Raw genomic sequence first — 27490 nt, forward strand, 5'->3', positions numbered from 1 at the left:
TTATTTTATTTTACAGTCGTGTTACAATGAAGTGACAGCAAACAAAGTATGTTTTCTTAAAGCATCTTGTTAAGGCGCCTCACTGTAATTTAATTTTTTATGGTAGAAGATAGGTGTAAATAAACAAATATGCATATGATGTAATGACTACGTAATGGGTGATTATGATTTGGAATAATATTCAGACACATACAGTATGCTACAATATTACACATATCTTATTGTACTTTTTTTAAAAAAAAGTTAATTTCATATCACTTGCTTTGGGAAATAAACGAAAAATACCATACATACAAAAACCCTCTTTAAAAACAAGCAACTGGTATAATCATACCTGTTAAAAATAAATATTTTTTTGACTGTAACAATATTTCAATTTCCCAGCATCACTCACTACAGCGCTCACAGACATTGTATACTGAAATTATAAAGCAGCCCAGGAGGTAACAGTATGTCTTAATGAAATATAAGAATATATAGCTTTTATTTGTTTTGTCTGTTTCAGACATGATAGTTATAAATAATGATTTGATAAATAGTTTTTTTGAATACATATCTGAAATTCTGATTGTGTTTTTGTACCTGACATCATTCAGCCATTCAAAGCTTCTATTGCTTTCTCGACATTTGGGACACTGTTTTCGTTCCAGTGCAGATTCTACATCTAGTAAAACATTTACTGCTTTTGCTTTCTGTGAATGTGCTCTGCCACCTTCATTATTTTAAGATAGTATTACCATTTCCAGCACTGCTCATCCAACGACTTTTTCTTTCTTTCCTAATCCTTCCCTTTCCTGCTTTTATCTTGATTGTCGTTATTACCATTCACCCCTTTCTCTCCATTTGCTGTGGCATCTTTGGCTGAATTCTCGTCCATGTCCATCTCTGCTCCGCTTTCCACCTCATCATCTTCTCCGCTGACCTCTCCATTCACCTCTCTCTTCTCTTTGGTGGCTCCCTCTTTTGTTTTGCTCACATCTTCTTCCCTGTTACTGCTGCTACTGCTACTTCTGCCGTTAACTGACTGGGTTTTCCCCGGGTCACTGCTGTTTTCTGTCCCTTTCTGTTCCTCCCCAGTGTCTACATCATTAACTTGGTCCTCACTGCTTTTCTCCCCCTTTCCACTGTCTTTCTCTTCTTCTGTATTTTTGTCTCGCTCATCCTTTTTACCCTCAGAAGATGTATGGCTTCCATCCTCTTTCTCTTTACCGTCCTGGCTCTTATCACTGTTGCTACTGCTGGACCCCTGCTCCTCACTCTTAACCTCCTCCTTACTCTCATCCGTGACCTCCTCCTTTACTTCTTCCTTCACCTCCTCCTCTTTCTCCTCAGATCCTTCCACTGCTTCACCCTCTTTTTCATCATTTTGCTTGGCATTTTCCTCCTTCGCTTCCCCTCCCTCTGTTTCGTCACTTGTTTCCTTCGAGGTGTCTTCTTCTGTGCCGTTTTTTGTAGCAGCCACCTCCTTCTCCCCTTCCTTTTCATCATTCTCCCCTGCGGCTTTTGTATCATCATCTGCAGGATTCTGTAATGCAATAATACCACAGAAACAATTTATACTGTAGCTCTAAATATTTTAACAGGCATACAATGTAATTGCCTAGTTTACAATAGTTCTCCCTGTGACCTGCATTTTCATGAGTGACAATGTTATTGAGTCAGGAGCACTTACAAATCAAATGCAGCCAAAGATTTATGTTTTTTTTTCAAACACTTTATGGCATGTCAAACAATATGCAACAAATAATGTAAAGTAATACATTAGTTGGCAAATATGAATCAAACTAATTCATAACATACTGTATGGGTGATATCCGTATGAATTCTGTATCCTAAGGTGAGACACCCAAAGGCGAAAATAGCATTTTTCATGCACTAGTCAATTTGTTGACTTTGCGCTATTTTTCTTCCAGAACATGTCTTCTTTCAGACTAGTTAAAAGAAAACATCCAAAATACACATTTAGGTGTTTATTGTACTAAACGTTGTCTATTTGCATCTGTAGATTTCTCCTACATTCATCAAAAATCTATATTCAAACATAACATTTCAGAAAACTTGTAATACAAAAAATAATTGTCTTGATGTGAGTAATCAACTGGGGAAGTTTCATGGTGGTATCTATCAGTTAAATAATTTTACCCTATTCACCTGCAGTGCAAAATTTGTGGAATTTTTCAATACATGTCTTTTAAAGCAGTTTTCTCAATTTTCTTTTCTCATACATACAGAAATCTCCACTTCAGTAGCACTTACATACCCCAAACTTTCCAGGTTCATTCCTATCTATATTCTGAAGGTTTATTTACGGAGGGGTTTGTTCATATATCATTCATAGCCTGATTTATAGAATATTCTATTCCAAAAAACATGGCAAAAATGTATTTATCTTTTTTTATGGCTGTTTTTTTCTGATTTATGGAGTGATACAAAGAGATATCAAAAGTTCCCTCTGTAAAAACATTTAACTCTAATATTTCATCAAAATGATACAAGATTTTTTAAGCTTGTTCTATCCAATGCTCAGATTTCTGTTCTGGAATTGTATGCAAATGAGTGCATATTTAATATTTAGATTATGCCTCATTTACATATTTAAACATACATTTCAGATAGTTGAAATAGACATTTTGGCTCATAAATATAAAAAAAAAATGTATATATGCATCAAAACTAGAGCTGACTCATCATCATTCTCTGGGTCTCATGAGAGACAGAATGACATGCGACAAAGCACCCAACCCACAACATTATGTCAGGAACAGTGCCTGCTGTGTGCCCTAATGAGAGGTCACGTCAAACAGTATACTGTGTGCCTCTTTACAAAGACGTCATTGCTTGCTGCAGTAATAACAGTCTATGATGTGCAGTGCTGTATGTCCATACCTCATCAGCTGGCTGGTCTTGGGGGGTCTTGTCCTCAGTGTTTCCATCATCAGCCTTTGATTCCAGGTCATCTGGAAATAGAGAAAATAACACAGCTATATTGACCGAGCACACTGGTTGCAAATATCTGAAGAGAAATGTGGGCTGATTTTACAGAGAAGATGTCTGTTTCTTGACACTGATTCAGAGCATGTCTCAGCGTGACATTATGACATATAAATCATTGCGTTTCATCCGAATGTGTGATATTGTGTCCTGAATGGGCTTGTTAGAGGCAATATAACATAAAGTTGAGTGATGGGTGTCATCCTGGTGTAAATACATCAACATTTATTCTATCTCACACAGGCTTAAAGAGACTTCTCTAGGCCAAGTCAGACAAAAAAGTGTCAGAGAGGTAATAAAATGGTATGAATTGCATCAAAGACATGAATAATGTTTTGATTCAACATTCTGTTTTGTAGAAGCTCAACAAGACGAACGTGCAGCAGAATACAAAGTAACTCTGCACATCACAGCAATGTGTATGACTTTAACACAAAACAATCCCAAATAGGCTGGTTAATTTAGATCCATGTAATGCCACTCTTGTTAAGTAAAATCCTCATGACGTCAATTTATTTATCATTGTCTAATGTAATTTTGCGGGTTTAATGTAGGAAATATTGCTGACTACTTTTCAAGACCCAGTTAGGGACCCATTACATCATCGCATAAATCCATAAAAAAAACTCTCCTATAAATAAGGGAGCTTTTATTCATCCTCCTGGAAGTGACTTATTGAAATTATGCATCTTTTATACAACAGCTGTGTTTTCAGGCTTTCATGAACAAAACACGGCACAAGACTGACACCTGGTGGTGAAGAGGAGAAACACCCAAGACTATTTCAGGCAAGTAAACAACCTCCCCAGACAATGGAAGTGTGGCAGAGAGAGCCAGAACACATTTTACAAGCTCAGAAGGAGTAAAGAGTTCAAGGTCTTGAGAAGATTCAAAATACAAATGTCACATTAAATCATCTTCATTATCGTTATTATTATCACTACCGCAGTAATTGTCCTAATAATCCCTGTACAGGTATTAAGGTAGATGTTGTTCTACCTTGACCAACAGACAAACGAGATTCATTCAGGTCCCCAACAGCAGTGCGTATTCCTGACACTAGCTTTCATTTTTAGAGTAGGCACTCAAAATTGACTTGAAGGGAGAAATGGGGCCCACATTTTCTTTTTAATTTGGAGAAATCACTGGTTTAATCTGCGGAAGCTTTTTCAATTTCCTATATTTTTATCAACGTTGTTGTAAGCTGCAGTCGATAATATTCTACCCAAGACGCAATGTTTAAAACAGACTGAATAAAGTACCTGAGGGTAGACACAAAAAAAGAAAGATCTGCTGTAATAACAGCCTGCAAGATTACAAGAACATATATTGCCCAGTCCCCCAGAGGAATCACCTGTCATCATTTACTGTCTAAACAACTGCATAGCGATACTGTGGATTTCGGTGTTTTAAATGAAGACATCATACCACAACTCAACACCAGCTACACACTCATTTCTATTGAAGCAATCAGCACAGCAAGACAGGTTTGTTGGAGTGCAAAATTAATATGTTTTGTTTTTTTTCAGTTTTCATGTGAGCCTGTGCATCAAAGGCCTTGGAGTAATTAACCCTAAACATCATAAGAGGAATACAACTATACGCTCTGATAAACAACATAATTACACACTTGTTTTTGAAACACCGGATGAGACTGAAATTTCCAATCAGAAATAAGCGGCAAAAGAGTGAGAGACAAAAAAACAAAAAAACAGAACAGTGTAATTAATGTCTTTAATATTAGTTTCCCCCTTTCTTCACATACCAGTTAAAGAAGAAAAATGACTCGGGTAGAGATTAGAGGGAGTTTATGGAGACATTTAATGCATTTCAAATGCAAAACTGATTGAAGTTTAGCTATGGTGGGAGATGAAACGTTATGGTAATAATAACGGACCTCTTTAAGAATATTTTATGGAAATCGCCCTCATTCATTAACAGCGAGGGCCGAGCGATTGAGTGTAAGCAGTAAGCAGCGGATGAGCCCCAACGACTCTAAACATCTTAACGTGATTTGAGGATGAGGCACGGGCTCATGAAAATGCTAAATCAAATTAAACACAATATTTAGAATCCCCCTTTCTTGCTCTTCATTAAATCCAGTAGATTTAGGTTCTGCTGTTGCAAATGGCTTGACAGTGTGTGTAAATATGAATATGTGTCTGTCTCTTTTTTTTCCTTTCATAATCAGGCACACACACACATTCCTTCTTTCCCCTTATACACTATTGGCACACAAACTCCGACGGAGCACACCCACACTTCGGAAGTGATGCTACATCTCATCCATCAGTGTGAGGTAAAACAAGGATGCAACTGTAAGTGTGTATAATTACTCATATAAATGGCTCTCGCTGCCATTCTCATGAAAGGTAAAGTTATAAATGACTGTTGTTCCAGAGAAATGTAATAAAGCGCAACTGAAGATGAAGTGATAGCAGGTAGTAAACTACAATAACCTCCCACTTCTCGACAAGCAAACTCCATCTCTCCCTTTACAAACACACACACACACACACATGCTGCCTTACTGCTGCAGGATTTTAGTTTTAGGGAACTGGTTTGTAAAAGAAAAACAAAAAAAACAGGACTTGTGATCTCCATTTCCATCTCTACACCTCAGCTACATCCATTTACATTGAACAGCATCACTTTGATCTGTTTATTCCATTTGATGTGCTCATCCAATTCTAGCAACCCTGACACACTGGGGGAATCCAGTGTGCAGTTTACACCAGGTAACATGATGTAAATACTATTCCATGAAATATGTATAGATTGTATTCATCAACCCAATTAATAAAACAATACGTATCACAGCACAAACAGCCCCCCGTGGTTCCCTGTGCTCAGATGAACCCTGAACCTGAACTACGTTGTCAACAACATTTGTATTTTTTCATTCAAGTCCCTGCATAGTGTAAGCAAACAGGTGCATTGTTTCATTTATTCCACAGGATATGAAGGCTTGTTGCCAATCTTCTCTCTTTCACAGAAGTTGTAGCAATGACTCTAAATTCAGCAGGGAGTTGAGTAATGAACCAATAAAGCTTTTATTTTGTTAATAAAAAGAGCTACATTTCATTCACTGCATCTTTTCATGAAAAACCTGCTGGCAAATGAGACACTGTTGATATGCATTGCATCAGTGTTTTCTTCACTGCAGAGTTGGGAGTATCGCCAACCATGTCTACCAGAGACTTGCAGGGTCTAATATCATGTTTAAAAGCTTTTCCACTCCTCCAGGAAGGATTTCTGAGTAAAATCTATACAGCGCAATCAAGTTCTCGACTCCACAGGAAATCTGTAGCAGACCAGGGCATGAATCCATTTTTTTTTTTCATTGCAAAATGGAACTGCAAATAGGTTTGTTGAGGATTTATATGTTGCTTTTAACAGCTGTGAAGTCACTATGCTGGAGAAACCGTCCATTTTTAACGTTCTGCAGATCATTTATTCCAGTTTCTCTCGAAGCTGTTATGTCATTTTCAATATGTCAAGATGTTCTCAGTGCTGTGACACTTCTGGGAAAAGCTATTGAACTGAATAAAGCTTTTCTTAGTCTGGGGAGACAGTACTAGAAAACCATATCAGTGAGGGTTTTTAGCTCAGAGAGAGTATTGGAAAAACAAAACAAAATAATTGAAAACGTTTCCTCTTCTGCATTTATTCCATTTATAAGAAAATCATCTGAAAATCCTGCATTTACTTTGCAAACTATCTGTATACTGTATTGACCACCTAATATTCACAGCAGAAAAGCCTCTATCACCACAACTTAATGGATTAATGATTTGTTATTGCACCCTACTGCTGATATGCACCAATGCTCAAGCATACTGGGAAGATGTGTTCTTGGAAATGCTTTGGATGACATGCTTTTGTCTGTAGAAGAGCAGAATCTTTATTCTTTCAAATCCACTTCTGAAAAATCCATCCCTAAATGGCAGCGGTTGTAGTTCTGTTTTAATACACAACGTGGTTATGCTTATAAACTATAAGCATGGACAAATCGTTGACATGGCCTCCACAAGCCAATTCTACTTTCAGCAGATTAGCTCCGCAGTGTTAAATAAACACTTGACGTACGACTTAATGTACCTAAATAACTTCACACAACACTCCTTGTATATCACCATACAGTATAGTATATTGCTTATTTACACCCAGCTGATTTAACCCACTCAGCACATGGCTGAGTTATGGTGGGGTGTAAAACAACATGGGTAGTAACTCTGAATGGTAATTATGAAACGTTGCCACTCAGCAAGTGTGCTCCAGTCACTGGCCAGGGTCCTGTTAAAACATTTAATGACTGTATGGCCAGCGGCCACCATGAGAAGGGCCCAGTTGGTATTGGGTTTATAGTGATGTGACACACAGAAAAACAATCCAGCTGCATAGTGTAAAATCTGATGACTGCACATTTTGCTTGCTCATCTGTTTCTCTCTCTCTCATGCATACACATTATATTTTAATGTCATTTTCATAGATTTATGAGGCAAAATAACATACAGTGAGGGTATCAAGAGAATCATTGGAGTTAGGGTGATGCATGTTTTGCAGTCAACGATACTGCAAATCACTGCCGAGCACATCCAATTTATCATATTTGTCATAATAATGCTTTGTAGACACAAAATGTGTGACTCAAAAGTCACCACACAACTCTATTAAAGGGGCATGCCATCCCTTTTACACATGAAGTTCAATTTACTTGTTTGCCAGGAGGTAGCTCATGTGCTTTGCCACCACCGAGAAGACTACCTTCCCTTCCATGTTTAGTAGGCAATGCCTCTGAATTGGCTGATGTTGTGGGACAATTTCTCCTTTGCCATGAAGGAGGTGACCGCTCTGCTCCACCCTGATGGGAAGGATTGGGTTTTCCAGGCAACGCCCTTCAGCTTCCACACAAGCTTCAGGGGCCTAGGGCAATTCCTGTTTACCCTAGAGGGTATACCGTTTGGTCCGGGTGCGAGGCACCATAAAAAACACAGGGTTTTCACCCAGGAGGTCAGCGTTCGCATCCCGTGTGAAACAAATAATGTGTAGTTGTCTTTGTATTTGTAGTTATTTTAACCCAAAACACAATGTTTTTCCCTAAACTTAACTAAGTTTTTTGTTTTACTAAACCTAAATAAGTTATGGTTTTATTGTCTAAACCTAACTGTTTATTTCCCTAAACCTAAAGAAGTTGTAGTTTTATTGCCTAAAATAAACTGCTTATTTGCCTAAACCTAAAGAAGTTGTAGTTTTATTGACTAAACCTTTTTATTAGCTTAATCCTAAAGAAGTTGTAGTTTTATTGACTAAACCTTTTTATTAGCTTAATCCTAAAGAAGTTGTAGTTTTATTGACTAAACCTTTTTATTAGCTTAATCCTAAATAAGTTGTAGTTTTGTTGCCTAAAACTAATTGCTTATTTGCCTAAACTGAAAGAAGTTGTAGTTTTGTTGCCTACGCCCATCAGCTTCCACAAAAACTTCAGGGGCCTGGGGCAGTTCTTGTTTACCCTATAGGGTATACCGTGTGGTCCGGGTGTGATGACTTGAAGGGGTCCTGGAAGAAGCTCACCCTTCTATAGTATTTCTAGTGTATAACATCCTTTACATTAAGCTTTGTTTCCAAGATGTATCTGAATAAACACCGTACATTATCTCATAATAATGTAGAAAATGCCTCTCATCTACAGTAGTGCACAGCCCTGTGCTTAGATAGCTTTGACATTAAATCAGAGGAAAGCTTTGCTTAACGATGTTGCAGTCAGACAGGCAGAGTAATATTTATAAAGGTCATGGCTTCAGTTAGATATTTTAATAATTCATGAAATTTGTTCTCTCTCACTTTTCTCACCGTTGCCAGAAACCTTACCATCCAGTGTTTTCATCATATGAAAGATTTATTGCGAATGGCTTCTGTCTAATCAGTGTAATGTGAAAAAAGTATTACAATTTGAGTTTTCTTTCTTAACACAAACAACATGATTACATAATTTAAAATGTTGTTTTATATGCAAATGTTCTAAAGTCCAATAACTTTGGTAACTAAAATGGTGACAGATGGGAAACAATAATTGTGTCTTGATTTCAATTTCTATTAACACAAGCAGAGCCCTCTGTGAACTCTAACTCGACATTGAGTGATTTATATATTTTTTGCAATATCTTTTCATGTTCTCTTTGCACCCTGAACTGCATTATTTGGACCAAAACTGATAAATGACAGAAAGGTACAACATTTGAAAGTATATGTGCGACTGCATTATAACTGACAGTGATAAACACAAAGCACTTTGCTCTGGCAACACAGCAACTTCCTAAACCCAGCTCCAACACATGATGTAAACTTCAGATCTCCTCAAATGTCAAATATTTAGTCTTGCCATTTAGGTTGAATGTCAAAACTGTTTCAGGGTCTCAAGCTGATACAAATCCTGCAGATGCTGATGTTCCTATCACAGCTACTCCAGATGTGCGTCTACTAAAAAAAAATGCTAAAACGCGCAAAGCAGGCTAGATTAGAAGTGACAGAAATTAAGAAAATTTGTGTCATTGAAAGTGTCACACGTTATCCTAACCCTATACTCTACGTGTCACAGCCACCACTGTTGTATGTCACAGCTGAAACACTTGTTAACAGATTAATGTGGCAGATTAGTACAGCTACCCTGCACTTTAATCCAGTAATCCTGCATCAAAGGGTCACGGAGAACCTTTTTCAGCTGTAGTGAAAAGGGAGAGATGAAAGGAGAGGAAGAATGAAGGAAGGGATTGGGAAGGATGGCCGTGTTGTCTGAAATGTGACATGCGAGCGTGTGCACATAAAAACAGTCACGCACATAACACACACATTAATACTTTTAACGCGGTGCTCACAAACCACACTTTCTAAGAACTTGGCAAGGAAAAAAACTTCATTTAAATGTTGCCATCTCTCATCCTTCGCCGCTGAGCCTCTTTTTTTTTGACACAGGCACACGATTTCAGACACACAGCCTCTTTGTGTACACGTCTCGCGCCTCCAAATGCTGTTTTGAACCCTATTTCACCCTGACAGGCATTATAGATACATATGCTAACAGGGCTAATTCCCCAAGGCAGCATCACATTTTATGACACCAGAGGCAGAAGGTTGATCTGGCTTGGATGGCTTGTGCATGTGCAAAGGCACGCATAAACACACAGACACGCTCACATATACGGCAATCTTCATTCCTCTCGCATTCATCTTGCAAATAATACCAAGAATGTTTCCATTTTCAGTTTTGAAAATGAGTTTTTTTCTGAAAAATACCTCAACTTAAAACTTCCTTGACTTCAAATCAAAGTCCCTTCAAGGAAAATGGAATGGACATAATGTGGATGCATTATGTGGCTATGAATTGAATTGGCTCCTGCTACATTAACAGATGCAGCCTTGTACATGAAAAGGAGGCAGCAGGCTACTCAGAACATAAGATGTCCTTGAGGTTTCAATGGAAGCCCGAGCAGAGTTACCTGTTTGGAACTCACTCAGTCTCCAGACTTAGAGATGCAAAACAAAAGGAAAGATGAACCTTTCTGAGATATTGAGACTAAACAATAGACATACTAAACTGCTCTGTGGGTTTGTGTGTGAAAGAGCATGAAGGCCTTAGGGCATGTGTCTCCAAATTCTTGCTGGCGTAAAATCTACTATTAGCTGGAACTGCTTGTAGATTCTTTTTTTAACCAGTCGTTTTTTATAGACTGTCCTCCCCCCCAAAAATGGCACCATAAGTCCTTTGTACAAGCAGCTTATTATGACCCATATATACATTTATTGTCTGGCGTTGACCTCTAGTGGACGCAAAAGTTATGACGGGAGCAAAGGAAGAAGTCAGGTGACGTCGTATTAAGCGCAATAAAGTCTGTGCATGGAGGTCAAGGTGGATGGATGGGTCACACAAACACAGGATTTTGACCCAGGAGGCCGCCGTTCGTCTCGAGTTATTTAAACTTACATGAGTTAAATTAACATGACCTAATGTACGTAATGTAGGTTAACTTCAAGTCCCCAGGAAGAGCACTGGACTTTGAAGCACTTTTGTATAGCGGACAAACCGTGGAATTACAACTTCTGGGTTGAACACGGGATGCCATTTGGCCCAAAAAGACTTTTCCCCAAAGACTTAAATTGGGAAAGAGATGTCTGTAAATCAGCAGGTAATTTGTTTTTAGGTAAATAAACTTGCCTGTACGAACACTTAAATAGCCCTAATTTAAATCATTAGGTCCTAAAAGTTGTAAAATGCATCAATAGCCAAATACAGAGTTATTTTCCTTCCACCGTTCACGTGAATGAGCCCCAGACCGCGGCTGGACTGCTATGGGTCTATAGATGCAGAAGATTGCCGAATGATCCGGGTAAATTTATCACTCGGCAGTCAAGCCATTTTGGCTTCATGCGCCACTGAGCAACTTTCATATAGGAATGAACGGGAGCCCGCCTACAACACTGTATCCAGTTCTCCTTATACATCCATGATGTTAATTTACATACTGTTTGTAACTTAAGTCAAGCAACAGCCTATTCTTATTTAACCCAAACCATAATCTTTACCTAAACATAACCAAGTAGTTGTGTTGCCTAAACCTAAAACTGCGACATTTCACAGTTTAGGTATGAGGACCTAAAGTTCATCTCTTGCCACCGGTAGGGTCGCTAATTTAGGAAACAATCCGGTGGGTTGTATTAGAGGGTAGGAACAAACAACTTATGTGGTTGTATGGGTTGGAGGACGATTGAAGGCTGCATTGACTGCATGAAATCCACAGCTTCCAAGAGATTTCTCAAGGCATAATGAATCCATGAAAGCATGTGAAAACTCAATTTACAGCTCTGTAAATCATTTCTACTGTGCAGCTTGCATGGCACATAAGTCATTTATAGCGTTGTGCCCCACGACTGCCTTGCAATTTAAAGAGCAATTTTGCTTAGCTAGAATTTTCTTCCATTGAATAACCTTGTTTTTCATAATATTTAAAAGACAGTTCAGGTAGAAATACCACAAAAAATGGCCAGGGAATCCTCAGAAAAGTCAAAGACCACATCCACAGTATCATTAGCCCTTAGTATGGAGGTATTATTCCAACTCTCTATAATCACTCCAGTGTGCGCAGCTGTGCAACCACTACTGACACAAAAAAAGAAAAAGCATAAAGGTACCAAAATGTGTTTTATGTTGATTCGTTTTTGATTTCTTTGTGCCTTAACTGGCCTCAGAACTCATTGTTCAATTAGATCAAACAAATTACAACATGCACACACAATTTTGCAAATCAGAAAGTCCCCTCACTAATGCAAACACAGAGGCATATCCAATGTAAGGGTCCAGATGATCAGTAAACGCCCTTCTCTACCTCTTGTTGTGCTTTATCCCTCTCTTTGCTTTTTCTCCCTCTCCTCTTGTCCATACCTTTCTGTCTGGCTGTCCTTCTTGAAGTGCAAGGCTCTTTTGTTGATTTTTCAGAGAGCAATTTGGCCCCAGCAAGGGGGCCGAGGCAAGTAAAATTCTGCTTTGATGACTCTAAATGGAGAGATTATCTAAATGAAAGGCAATTATCCAAACCCCACCCATCCCTCTACCCTTCAATATCTCAGCCTTTCTTCCTCGTGCAACACCATCTCAGGCTATTCACAATACTCGCTATTTGATTTCACCTGTACTCTTTCTTTTCCTTCCTCTTAATGTCCTCCTCCCATCATCATCTCTACTTTTTATTCTCTTTTCTTTGACCTTCTATTTTTCTCATCCCTTCTCTTTACATCTCCTCTCCTGTCTCTACTATCTTCTATTCTTTTATATTTCCCATTCCTTTTCCCATTCATGCTGCTATTCATCTTCTTCTCTCCTCTCTTCTCAAGGGAGCCATTAACTGAACTGGTCACACAGGCCCTTTAAGAAACAGATAAACATCCTGTTTCTATTTTGAGGTTAGCAACAACCGCTGACTGGTTATATGCAACCTGAACATGAATGTGTTTTTGATCACTGGCCACATTGGACCGATAATCCATTCAATTTAAAAGGGCTTGCATACTACGTTGGCTGAAGTGTACGCGTGCAACACGTCTTGTTGGTTAAGTCTTTTAAGCCAAATGTCTTTGTTATACTAGGTTCAGATTCGTTCCGTGACCTTTGCTGCATGACTTGTTGCACCACCTCCCCCCTTGTCTTTGCTGTCACTCGCCACTGTGTTCACTCTAATGAAGCAGAAAAGTCAGGAGCTTTACAATACACGCAGACAGAAACTGCTGGAGTTATCCTCAGTCTGGCTCCCAGCAGCTGATAGACAGTGAATAATGGGGACTGGCGCACACACACATGGACGCACACCAAAACTAACCTCCTTGTCACAACAGAGTCAGCACCGAACAGAGGGAGAATCTCAAGTTACGGGGTCACTCTGTCTCATTTGTCATTTTCTTTCTTTCTTTCTCTCTATCATTTGCTTGTTTCAAAGCCTTACAGTCGGTGCATCTCTCCATCTTTCCCTCACCCCTCCCTCTCTCGCAAATACATTGATACTGACATGACACCTTTATAATAATCTTTTGTTTTCACTCCAATGTTCCGGCGCACCAGAGATCTGAAGTGTGGGTTTCATGCTGTGTTCTTTCCACAGCCGCTGCCAGTCAGACAACTTTGTGGCTGTGTTCCTTTTGGCACCGGATTGGTGATGTGTTTACCTCATACCCAGCCAGGGCAGGATTTCCCAATGGGACAGTAACACCAAAAACACCTCTGCGCTGCTGTGAATCACTAAACAAACAAATGGGGATATGAACACTGTGTCCCTGGGAAACTGGACAAACATGACAACAACACTAAACTTAGCAGCTAATGGGTACAGAAGTAATTTGTTCTTGGTAAGCCAATGTGCTACTATGATTTCAGCTCTTCTTTGCTTTTAAACCGGCAGTAGGCAAAATGATTTCGGCATCATTTGGCAAAAATTCCATTATAACCTTTTACTGTAATGCTTATTTCTCACCTCAACAATTTTCAGAAACATCTTGTAGTGTACTGCTTAACTGTTAAATGAAAAAGTTTGCTCCCGCTGGTGGGCGGTGCTTGGTATTTCCTCAACTGATCTCAACAGGGTCACAAACTTTCTAATTTTACAGCTAAACAGTACACTATAAGATGTTTCTGATAACATTTGAGGTGAGAAATATACATTACGGTAACAGAATATTGGTTCATATTTGATCAGCGCTGCCTAGTTTGACCGTTTGATCGGAGTTTACGAGTGATTGACAGCGGCTCATAGACGGCAGGCTCCAGCTAGGCTCTGATTGGTTGTTTTCCACCGGTCTGTGAAATCTTGCAGATGCCATTAGGAGCACCGGAGGACACCAGAGGACACCAGAGGACACCGGAGGACACAGAGGAACATGATTTATTTTTTCAGATTACCTCTCTCATGCACTACTGTCAGGATATAGTGACTGTTTTACAAAAAAAAATAATAATAACCATATGTGCTCCAATTTAAGATGCCAAATGTGCAAATATCATTTTAGCATTGATTTGCTTTCGGAGAGAAGATCAACAACAAGAGTCACAATGCTGTATCTTACAAAAAGCCTGTTCAGCACCATGGACAGAGACAGACTAACATTCATGCAGAGACTGCATTACATGCACAACACCTACCTACTAAGCCAGACCAGTAAAAGCAATATTGTTTCTTGTAAAAATGACAGCATTAGAAGAAAAGACTTTATAGGTCAAACAGTGAAGGGTGCATGAGAATGTGATACGTTCTCCAAGCCATTCAAACGATCTTTTCTAATGCCTGATCTTGTTTTCCGAGCTGTCTGTCTGTTAATTTAATCTTTGCTCAATGTCACCCAAGGGGACCAATAATGCAACATGCTTTTCTCTGCCTGTAATACGACATGCCACACAATCTGATGCGCCAGGGCTTTTGAGGGTGACATTACAGGTTTCAAATGCACACACGGACAAAGACACGCGCACACACACATTCCTCATGCCTCTCTTTTGATGCAAAATGCCAGCTCCCCTGAACCACGGACACAATTCTCCACGCTCCTTTGGGCTTCTGCTGTCAACTCTCCTGCCAGAGGAGCAAACAGGCAACATCTATCATGAGCCACAAGATGACGTAATGGTGGTTCGTACCGCAGTAGGAGTTATAATAAGGTCAGCAGCAGAAAATCTAAATCCCTTTTACTGTAAAAGTTTAAATGAGAAAAAAAAACATCAATTCCCTCTCACAATGTTATACAATGTATATACCATTCATGGAAAACATCTGTCCCAGAGCAACAACACATCTTAATGTTCAGATGAGTGCCAGCTGCCAATGAGCACAAAAGTAAAAACCTTATAATAAACTGATCATAAGCCCAAAAAGATGACGTAATGTGTTTCTTGTAATAGTAGTTAATGTCATCATGCTGGACCTACTTTCAATATTTCTTGAAATATTTGTTTGCAGAGCAACAGTGCCACTATGTGGGCATTTAAGAATGCAGCAGGTTACATAAGATTTCAAAAGGCCATGCATTACATCATGTGTCTGTATATCGTATAACCTTAACTGTATACAAGCCCTGTTTGTGCACATGTTACAATCATTTATGGGAGAAAGATAAATCAGACATACAGACATTAAAAGGCCAGGTAGCACTTATAGTATGTGGCGTTCTTGTGAGAAGTGTCCTTAAGCCAGGCACTCATCTTCTTGATTGCACAAGCACTTGTAACCGCATGTAAGCATATAGTACACCCACGTGGGTATTCACTTTATCAGGGATTTAGAAACAGAAACACACACATACACACAAACTCTCTCCCAATATAAACCTGCACTGTGGAACTTTTGTTTCCCCCCTCTGGCAGTGACAGTAATTACACGAACACGGTCAACGGGTGCTTTTGACGTACGCCTCGACATATGCCCTTGCCGCCGATCGCTTCCTTTCTTACGGTACAGGTCCACCAGGTCCGGCGAGGACACTTTAAAACACGCTGCTCCACTCAACTGGCTGTTCAAGCGGTGACATACTCTAACGTGGATTGCGCCTGTTCTCTGCTTGCTGTTTCAAACAGGAAACAACATGGCGGCTTGCTCGTAAACTTTCTGTTATTCGGTCTAAACATCCCCCAAAATCTACTTCTGAAAACATTTCTAAGTGAGAAATAGACTATGCCACTGCTGAATCTTGTTTCACTTTAGAACTAGATTGCCTAGTTTGACAGCTTGTTCTAAGTTTCGGTAGCCGGACGCGTCACGCTGGACGAACTCATTTGCATAAAAAGTTGAGATTTTTCAACTTTATTCAAATACAGACCCGCTCCAACTTGCCGCAACACTCACACCATGTACTGGGCGACTGTTTCTCCTGCTTTCTATTGAAAAATAATGGAAAGCATTCATGGACGCCCTGCTTCACCGGATCATGGTGGAAATGGACCGTTAGACTTTAATCCTCTGAACGCTGAGTTTCTATTTTTTTCTGGAACTGGAACTTTTCTTGGACGCTTCTTAGGATTTTCCACCATAACTTCCTGCTGCTCCGCCGCTATGGTCTCCAAACCCCTTCCTGCCCTCTGTAGCCCTGGCTGGTCTACACAAAATGCATCACTTCCGGTGCACCAGCAAAGGAAAGTGGCCACAGACACCAGACGCCACAACTCCGGTATACTGCGAGACAGAGAGAGAGCTTTCCCTCGCCCCAATAGGCTTAATCGGCATTGTGTGAACTCATTTGGCAAGGGCTTGAATGTAATGCGAGTCCCGTACTCCAGTTTTAAATAGCGCATGCAGACAAAGATTAACAGAAAATGGTGATGATGAATGCTTAGGAAAGTACAATAGATTACAACAGATACTGTAATTGTTTTACTTTGTTGGCCCCTTTTTAAAAAAAAATGACATCACAACTATTATATATCCTTATGTGTGGTAAGTGAAAAGAGCTGCAAGAATAATCATTATTACTATTGTTGATTATAACTGTATTGTTAATATTAAATCAATTACTTGTTACAGAAATACAATACTGCTGCTTTTTTTTTTCTTCACTGCATTATTCAACAAATATCCCAAGAAAAAAATAAATAAAAAACAGACTCAACAGACTTATAAGAGCTACAGTCCTATCTTGTGATTATGAATGTGGTGCTGTTGAGCTCCAAAGCCACCGCCACACTGTATTTGCTGGATCTGTTTGGAATTAGCATGTATATTATATTATGGTATTCCTATCCATACCGCTCTATTTGTTTCTGCATTACCATTGTCAGCGATGCCGAGGGTCATGCTTTGTCCACTCCTCTTCTTCCTGAAGGACATGAGTCTGGCCTGAGAGATCTCTCTGACGATGGAGGACAGGTGATCCTTGCTGCTGCCGTTGTGGCTTGGAGGAGTGGCCTTGGAGTCTCCGTCTCCACTGTCACTGCATCGGACCACAGACTTACTCTGGAGGAAATAAAAGTCTGGTCAGTTGATGGGGAAACTAAAAGTACATACAACATTGAGATATCTATATTAGCTGCTTCTGTTTATCTAAAGTTCATGTCCTGGTAGTACTGCTTACAGTTTTACTTTGAGCATGTATTGTATTACAATAGTAATATTATAAGGGCTTGAGAATGAGAACTGTGTTAACTATGTATTCAAACAATAGAGCCAAATAATACACCCTTAAACTAGGCTGAGTTTTAACATTTGAGATGTAAAGCAACTAAATCATACAGAAAAGCTAATACTTCCCTCTATTCTTTGTATGTCTAACAATCCTGTGCTAATTATTTCAATGCTAGTTGCTTTATGTAAGCAACAAACGGTATGCCAGCTATGAAAATGTTGAATTTCTTATTTCCAATTTGAAACAAAACTAAATAATCAAAATGCGAAAGACAGGTGTAATTCTTACGTTTCCATTTTGCTTGGAGAATCTGTAGATAGGTGGGAGAGAGTAAGCTTTCATTCTGTAAACAAAACAGACACAATATTAACAGAAATACATGATATGAAGCTTTCCTTAGAACACCAATTTATGAACTCAGGCATCTGGAAATTAACCATGTAATTTTGCAAACCACAATATAACTAAAGTTCATCTGAAAATGAAAAAAATGGAGGTTTAAATGCTGTACTGATTGATATTTGATTAATAAGTAATATTACGATCTAACAAATACCTAATAAGACATGGAAAAAGCCTGTTAAATAGAGTGTAGCTTTGTGCATGTGCATGTGAAATGGTAAACATTATGCATTACCTTCCTGATTTTGTTAATTTCTATAGTATAAAAAAAGTATTCAAACATTGCAGTAGGCAAAACTTTTATTCACATGCAGCAAGTAAAATAATATTTGGAGCTAAGGGATGTAGGTTTCAGGAGATTGGAAGGCAGATATTAGCCCTGGAGGAGTAATTAGTTGCCACGCTGGAACACAGACAAACACAAACTGAACCATCTCCAAGAACCATCCCTAGTAACCATAGTATTCCATTTTGAAATTTCCACAACTGTCCACAGAGGACTCAGGAATCTACATACTGATGGATACTAATAATGTGGTCAATGTTGATGCTAACTGAATAACTTAAGATACCTTCCTCAATATAAAGGAATTGTTTAAGGAGTGTTCAAGGACATTCAAAGATGTTCTGTGGGGAGTAAAGTAGGCAGATGTGCGTCTGATAACGTGCTTGTAAATTTTCTACAGTGCAGTGCTCACCCATTGACCCTCCTTGTCCCTCTGGGTTTGGTGAAGAGAAGATCACTGTAAGGCAGCTTCTTAAACCTTTCTCTCCCCACAGCCACATACAGCTGACCGCTCTCCAGCTGATTCCCATCAGTCACCTGGTGGCCTTCATAGGTGTAGAGACTGGATAAGAGATACAAAGTGAAAAGCCCCACGGGTCCCATCATGTGTTTGTACCAGTTTGTCACATTTGAGTTGCAGAATATCATCCCATAATCAGCATGTGGTCATTTATTAAGACAGTTAAAACATTAACAAGCACATACTGTTTTTCTGCAACAGCAAAGATATTCAAACATGTCCATGTTAACATAAGGGACTTGAAGCAAGTTTAAAGAAAATCTGTTTCTTTTTTCATTATGCAAATTTATACAGCAAAGTGCTATAAATCTGAAAAGGTCATCTGATATAATGGAAGAACATGTGGTGTAAGTCTTAAACTGCTGTCATGTATTGTTCTTGAGTTATTTTGTTAACAAGTAAAGACAGGAATTATATAATATTGTAAGGAAAAAATACAGTCCCATATGTTAAGTGTGAGCATTTTTTTTTTTGTTGTACCTTCGGACACCTCCCATGACTTTCATGCCCATCCTCTCTGTGATCATCTCTAATATTTTGTCAAACTGGCCGAGCATCCTCTGGTGGATCAACTGCCTCATGGCAGGGTTCAACACATCGCCATTTGCTACCACACTAAGAAGAGAAAATACACATGATTAAAGCAAACACTGACTGGACTGGCTTCCATTGTCAAGTGTATCCTATGAGTTCAGGAATCAGCAGTCTATGACATTATCTGCCACTTGGGTAAACAGTCAAAACCAAGGCTAAGAGTTACATACATATCATGGCTGTGTCTAGAAGGTAACCCGCAAGTTGGGGAAATTTTTGCGAGATGGTTATGGTTAGGATAGGTCGTCGGGCAGTGAGTCTCGTGAGAGTTTTTTCAAGTTTGTGCAGATTTCAGATCAGATTTCACAATTCGTGGGTTACCTTCTAGACATGACCACATACAGTATATCATGGAATGAACGAAAAAACAAATACAAATTCATAAGTGAATCGGTTAGGGTTAGGGTTAGGGTACACTAAGAGCACTAACACGGCATCACCGCTGACAGAGCCAATAGTGTTTACGTGAAGGGGGACCGGAGGGCGGGTGCTACTCTTCCGCAATGGTGCCGTCAGTCAAGATGGCGTTTTCATCTGTAACCGCAATATGAGAGTACTGTAGAGTGGCGGCCTGTGAGCCAACCATTGGGGCACGCTCACATCCATGAAGATGCACTAAAACAAGCACGGCCGGCCCGGCTATGTCAACAAAGCATGGAGAAGCTCTGATTACAACACACACAAGAGGGAGAGCGACTTCATTCTCTGCTCAGGTAGACATTACCCAATATATCTCTAAATAGCAAATAGTTGTTGGCTGCTATATTAATGTTGTAGATATTGTATACAGCACCTTTAATGTGATACAGGGGGAATTGAACTTACAATATTGTACACGGCTCCTTGATGGGTTTCAGGAATCGAGCTGACACAAGGATTCGATTCGGTGGCAGTGGTTTGGCCTGGAAAAGAGGAATGGAAAATGTGTCAAACAAACAGCAGCTCAGAGATCATTAAAGATTATCTGGCACACAGACACATCGGGTATGGACAATGAAGCTAAAAGTACATGGAAAAAAGGCTTGGCTCATTACTCTATATGACATATAACAGGGAACCTGTTATAAAGACTGCTTTGAAAGCTTGTTAGCAGATCAGTGTGTCCAGTTGGGATTTAAGGATAGCTCCCAGTAGAGACTCAGAACAACAGTCCTGTGCAAACTTTAGGGACTTTTTTGCTTTAGAGACCAGTGTTAACACTGGGGTCAATATTGAGTTGGTAAGGACAACATTTAAGCTCCTTAATATAGCCGCCCATGCATGTCAGAGCAGTAAACAGGGCTAATACTATACGTCCTCTAGAGCCAGAGCTGCTTGGATAATCAGAACCGGCAAGAGTGACAACAGTTTGATGTAGCATAAACAATATTATGTGTATTCATTTAAAAATCCATCCAATTTTTTCTCCTATTGCTGTGAGAGATTTCAGTGCATGGGACAAAAAAACAAGATTGTGTAGCATCGAAAGCTTTTACCCCTGTTGGCAATGAGAAAGAGCTATTGTGCACACTAAAATAATCTGTCTCTCATCTCTGTGACAGCAAAAGAATGAGCCCTCTGTAATCCTTTGGGGTTGTGAGGTTGCAAAGAGTGAGCACTGCAGGTCCTGTCCCATAACGCCCGGTAACCCACTGTGACTCTAAGACTAAGATTCGGATCCTCTGAGAGAGAGAGAGACAGAGAGAGAGAGATAAGGAAGGAGGTATATTAAAAGTCTCCTGGGGGCTCGTGAGTGCACCCTGGCAACAGAGGCCAGAAGTAGAATTCACAAACTTGTGAGACACATTCAGAGATATACCAATAACAAAGCATAAAACACTATAGCGAGGTTCTTAACAGAGAATATCATTGATAAAATGCATTTTAATTTACATAATTGCCAAAATAATCAATGCTGCTTTCTAAATAAAAATGCAATCACACTTCCCCTATGTGTACTGCAAACCATAGAGACTACTACAGTGTAAACCACATAGCTAGTAACCAGTCCAAGCCAGGAACAAACAGAAACGAGCAAGACAAGGCATGGATCACTCTCTGGGGAGCCATTAGATGAACTAGATTTGTTTTTCTATCGACAATGATTTTTATATAAGCACATGATATTTTATTGTACAGCAGGAAATGTTCACTCGGCTCATTTTAGTGTCCACGTACACATTATGTTTGGCGGAAAGCATCACTTTCCACTATCGATGCTATAAGCATGTACTTTTAACAGGAAACCCAGACAGAGGAAATACCATTTACTTTCAATGCTGCTCATACACTTCCCATAATAAAGGCTGACCCAAATGCTTCGAAGCTTCGACCATTGCCATGGTAATCGACCTCCAAATCAGTAAGTTAGTGTGTAATAATAAAGTATAAATCCCAAAATAGCCCATGAAATAAGGAATAATCCTACAACATTAGTCATATTCAACATGACTTATTATTCTAAGACGGATATCGCTGTTTGTTGCGTGTAGAAGTGTTTGTGTACACTAGTGTGGCAGCGGCGCCGTCCCGGGCACTGAAACAGGGGGGATGGAGACAGACAGACAGACAGACAGACAGACAGAAGAACATGTCAGTCTTCTGCGCTGCACCACAAAGCTTCGAATACCTTTGAATATTTCTCACCGAAGCTTTGAAGCCCAAAAAATGTAATTCGGGACAGCCCTATCTCACACCCAATCGATTCCATCTAGAGACCGCAGATGGTAGATGCAGCTAAATGAATAAGTAAAGTCAGTGCTGATTTATGATGGAAGTTGTGTGTATAACAAGGTACTACATCTTGACTAGTGGTGGAAATCACTATGATTCTCATCTCACTTAAACACTCCATTAATCTACCAACATCACTGTTTACTGGAACCAGCCGGTCTGAGCACTGCTTGAAGTGGGTCCTCTCAAGCCCACCTAATCAAACATAGAGCAACAAAGAAGCACCATTTCAAAGTAAAATGGAATAGAAGATCTAGTATGAGGGAAAAAAACAACTGAAGCTGGGGTCATAATAAGCCATATGGTTCATCAGAAGCAGTAACCTTCCTATAATTAGTCCTTCCTATAATGCTTCAAAATCAATAAGGACAAGAAACAAACTTGCCAATCATCCGACCGGCTAAGAGTTCTCCTCATCATTAATCGACACAATCAGGCAGGTTAAGTGGAGTAGTGGGGGGGGGGGGAGCAGGGTCCTTGTAAACTAAATTGGCTCCGTTTACGCTCGCCACGCAATCACAGCAGCAACAACAAGCCCTTGAGGTTATCTGTGATGAATGAGCTTATAGTGGCAAAATCAAGAACACAGATTCACTTTGTATGATTAACATGTGAAGAGAGGCAGTGCACACACAGCCAACGCTGCGCAGTATGTGGCCAGAGACAAAGGTTAAAGTCAAAGAAAAAAATGGGCAGCACACTTGTAGTTGCAGAGTAACCTGACAAAGACCATGTGTTTCAATGTGACCATGGTTTTCTCCATCTAAAATCAGCATGTCAAACTTTTGCACCCATATGTTTTTTGCCATGCGGCCCTCATAACACCGTGAATGGATTAATAGGGCTAGAATAGATTTCATTATAAGAAAAAAATAACTTATTTGGAAAGAGGACCTACGGTTGACTCTCAAAACAGAAACAAAACACCGGTGAACTTGGTTTTAAGCTGCTCTCATTTTGGCTGTGACTTCATAGCTTGTGATTAAAGATGCATTGAAAGGAGGGATGATTATGATCCATAAATCAATAATGCATGGCCATTGAGACAACAACAAAGTGATTCTTCGCAGAGAACAATAGGGGGGGAATGCTAAACATAACACCTTGCTTAAATGATCTTTCTAAAACCTTTACACCTCATCAAATCCTCATGTATCTTGCATTTAGAGGCAGGTTCAAATGTTGAAAAATTGGATCGAGTAAGGATATTGTAACTGAAACCATGCCTCGAAAACATAGCCGGTGAAGGGTTCCATTAATCTCTGTAACAAAATATAATACAATAACGTAAAAGCAATTTAAACAATGCGTCTATGATTAAGATATTCATTCTTTTCGTACTGGATACTCGTACTGGATTTCACTGGCTCACTGTTAAGATGTTGTCCAGTCCACAGTGCGTGATTGAGTTAGTGAGTGCTTCTTCCTGCTAAAACTAAAGGACCAGGAGGTGGAGTGGAACTTGAGGATCTTCTCTGGCAAGACCATGTGGTGATTTACAGCACCTCAAGACTGTCTGGGATATTGACAGGACCATGTCAATTATGTAAACAGGTTCCATCTCTGCAGATTGGGTTTATATGATGTCAAAGATTATACAGATTGGGAATTCCAGGTGTCAACAAATACTTTTCTATTACATATCTCTCCTATTACACAAAAAATGGTTACTCATATTTGATCTGGATGAATTCATCTTTATAAGGCTGGGGTCTTAAAGCAAATATGCGAACACACTGCTATTCGCTACAGCTACTGCACTACTTTACTTAAGACTTTTTACTGCATTTAACAAGGACTTACCTTTCTTGACTTACTTGACACGCGAATGACTTTCTGATAAAATGAAAGAAGGCATGCATACTTTAGCAGCACTAACTTACTGTTAGGCAATGTGGCCAACTGCCTGGGACCCCCCAACTAAAAGGGCCCCAAACAGCTATAGATTTATCATGATATTTAGATATGAAAAATATTGAATCATTTTACTATTCTGTCTCATTATACCCCGAAATAACTTACAAAAGGCCCCCAAAGCACTTAAAAATATGCATCTCATATACTACTTACTGAGTACTTCTACTTCGGAGGAAAACATCGTAGTACTACATTTACCTGAGAGAGAAATGTTATGTTGCAGATTCAGATTTTACTCACAAATATAACAATTGAAACATATTATTTTTCAGTAAAGTACCCAGCATTATATTGGAATAGAAAGCTACAACTTGAACAGACATAAATAAATAAATTGAAGTTCATTGTGCTGAGAATACCTATCTTTCACTCTTCACTTGAAGTAATCATTTGAATGCAGGACTTTTACTGTGCCGTATGAATAGTTTTACTATTAATAGTTAATAGTTTTACTTCAGAAAACAGGATTACTTCTACCATTGCCAATACCAACATTCCCAGTTAGAGAGGGTGAAATGTAAAGCTAGACAATGTTTGCCTGGGGCCCCCAAATCAATAAATCCACCCTCCCAGAACTCACCTGCATTGGAAGAGTCTGCATCATCCTCTTCCTTCTCGAGCCAATCTGTAGGTAACTACAGACAAAACATAAGGTCACGTTAGCCTGAATTAATCACACTAAACACACTGATATTTAACAGAGGTAGTCTGTAATTCACAGAATAAGAAATATAACTATATTCCATGGATGAGGGATGTGAATGTTTTCTTTGCTGCTAGCTGTGCTACCATAACACAGGTAAAAGTAATATCTATACCTCTTAACTCTTTTAGACCAGATGCACCATATGTGAGGCACTAGTCCATTAAAGCAGAGTTTGTAGCTTCACATTGTGCATAATAAGTACAAACAAACTTTACTGCAAGGAAATGAGTAGTTGGTGAATCATTCATGTATTCATCATCTCTTAGAATTAGATCTGATTCCTCTGGGTATTGAAGCAACAGCGTGGTATGCAGCAGTGAGTGGGGACAACAGGATGATGACTAGTGCAAGTGCATTATGTTCTGCAGCAGATACAGTAAACAAAATCTTTCCCTGGTATTTAAAAAAATGTCAAGGAGCATAGTGACAGTACACAAACGTCAGCATGTGCTCCAGAATAACTTCCCACTTAGCTGGTTCACCACTACATCCTATGAATAACTCGCTGCACAAATCTCATTAACTGCAGTATAAGTCCACTTATTTTTAGGCCCTGTAGCAGAGCACACTGGAGGAGCTGGAGTGTTGATCTCATCTGCCTCATGCCTATGACTCAGCACGGGGGCAAAAAACTGTTGAGTCACATAAACTTTTAGGAGTCTTACTAGTTGTGGTGGAATTTCTGATACATAAGTTAACTCAACAGGAAGGAAGAGGCCCCGGAGCTGTTGATGTCTTACACAGAAACTTTACTGAAGCTTGATCAAGGAGCAATTGTCAGGTCTCCACCATTGAGGTGCTCTCTGCGTGAAGGCCTCACAACTCTGCACCTTCCTCCCTGGTGCTCAGTGTTTTACCCTCGGACTTACTCGGTTCCTCTGGCATCTCTGACCCTGGTTGCCCCAGCGACTGGCTCTATCGTCCCTATACTACAGACACAGCTACACAGATAACAGTGGCTCCCCTAGACAGGACTCCAACCCAATAATGTCAACAGAGGGACACTCTGAGAAACACTCTGACCCTACCAAGGAGAGAGGAATTAATAGAAAATCCCATCACACTATAGTCATACTTTAAAAGTATGAATGTAGACAAATGGCTGAATGACAACATTGACTGTGGAACCCAGTTAGTACATGTGTGCAGTGGATTTTAATTACCTCCAATAACAATAATTAGCCTACAACTGACCAGCATGCCTTCCTGCAGGTCATAGTCTTCTGCTAAGTGGGTTAAACCTGGGATGTAAAAACACCAGTATTTACACACTCGTGTATATTATTTAGTCACTGTGAGAAACCCATGTGAACATAGTTATAATTAATGATGTCTAATTATCTTTTGATATGTTTAGATACATTTTCTTTTCTTCTGTACTGTTTTTTTGTATGTATTTCATTTTTTTTATTGGATTGTTTTCCACTGTTTGGTTAGGTTTTTTCTGCAAATTTTGTGTACTTCTTGTTGTTGTTTAACTTTTGTTGTATTTTTAAAATTATGTTAGCTTAGTTCTTTCTTCCTTTTTTGTTACTGTTTTTGTTTATCCTGGGGTTGGTGGGGGGAAGGTCCTTTGTATATAAGCCTGTGGCTTCTTGACCTCTCCTGACACACTTCTTGTTTTTTTTTTCATTGACTGGATTTTGTGAAGTTTTATATATGTGCAAATAAAAAAGAAAAAAAACAAAACATTATTAAATATGCCCAAATAAATTTGTGTATTTATTTGTGTATATGCTGTATGTCTATGTATATGTATATGTATATTTATATATGCATGTATGTATATGTATGTATATAAATATATAAATGTCTTTCTTTTTATTAACCTCTCCTCTCTCCATGTATCCACCCTATAGACCCCATCCCAAGGCACTCACACACATAAATGTGCTAACTGGCCTGTCTTCACTGTTCTTGTCGTCCTCTTGTTGATGTGTTAATGTATTGCCTCTTGTCTTGCAATAAAAAAAATAATGATAATCTGCCAAAAAGTTACTCACTCCAGTTTCCTGAACCTCTCCCTCCCAGCAGCGACGTACTGCTCTCCGCTCTGCAGGCTCTCCAGACAGTCCACCTTGTGGCCTCCTCTGGGTGTGTAGATGTTCCTCACGGCTCCAAACGGAGCTTGTATCCCTCCGGTCACCTCTCTCAGCAGAGTCTCAAAGTTGGACACCCTCTTCTGGTTGATCACAATGCGGCGAGCCTCGTAGTAAGGGTCGCCGTTTCGGTACATGAAAATGTTCTTCACGACGGGCTGTGACAGAAAGTTGGGCTTCTCCGAGCTCATCGTTGTGCGTAAAAAGGAAGCAGGCTGACGCGCAACAGAGACAGAGAAAGATCTTTGTTATAATAAACTTACAACGGGTTGATCCCAACTGCGAGACAAAAGCTTATAGGCCATTATAATGACATTAGAGCTGCTCCATGCCGGCCAAATGTTGAGGGTTGAACGCGGCACGCAGGTCTCCGATGAGGACAGTTCGCAGTCTGGACGCGTTGGAGGCGTTTTTAGGGGGTTAAAGGCTACACTCACAGGTTAAATTAGGTTACTGGATAAAAACAAGAGCACATGCATGGAACTGGCGTTATAAAATGTCAACTATCCATATACGTTTTTGCAGAAGCGCAGAGGAAAAGAGCGCATATATCCGCTTCTTGTGCGCACGGCTTTACGCAGCAGCAGGTGATGGTAAAAGCCAAACGGCGCTCTGT

General features: G+C 39.6%; 1 protein-coding gene across 1 annotated transcript; it reads right to left on the reverse strand.

Moving 5' to 3' along the window:
* Nucleotides 1-27490, reverse strand: LOC141778266 (doublecortin domain-containing protein 2-like). Its single transcript, XM_074652450.1, has 9 exons — nt 26779-27490; nt 24650-24704; nt 20266-20342; nt 19327-19461; nt 18739-18888; nt 17927-17981; nt 17286-17469; nt 2887-2957; nt 1-1525 (listed from the first exon to the last, which is right to left on the reverse strand). Exons 1-9 carry the CDS (start codon nt 27063-27065, stop codon nt 779-781), a joined length of 1761 nt encoding a protein of 586 aa, XP_074508551.1. The 5' UTR covers nt 27066-27490; the 3' UTR covers nt 1-778.

This window comes from Sebastes fasciatus, chromosome 12, assembly GCF_043250625.1.
Source record: "Sebastes fasciatus isolate fSebFas1 chromosome 12, fSebFas1.pri, whole genome shotgun sequence".
Taxonomy (NCBI): Eukaryota; Metazoa; Chordata; class Actinopteri; order Perciformes; family Sebastidae; genus Sebastes; species Sebastes fasciatus.

Coding starts and splice junctions, on each gene's coding strand:
- LOC141778266 (XM_074652450.1), bottom strand. CDS start 27,065: ATGAGCTCGGAGAAGCCCAACTTTCTGTCACAGCCCGTCGTGAAGAAC. Junction 18,889..19,326: donor GTCATGGGAGGTGTCCGAAG/GTACAACAAAAA, acceptor TCTCTTATCCAG/TCTCTACACCTATGAAGGCC. Junction 1,526..2,886: donor AAGACCAGCCAGCTGATGAG/GTATGGACATAC, acceptor ATTGCATTACAG/AATCCTGCAGATGATGATAC.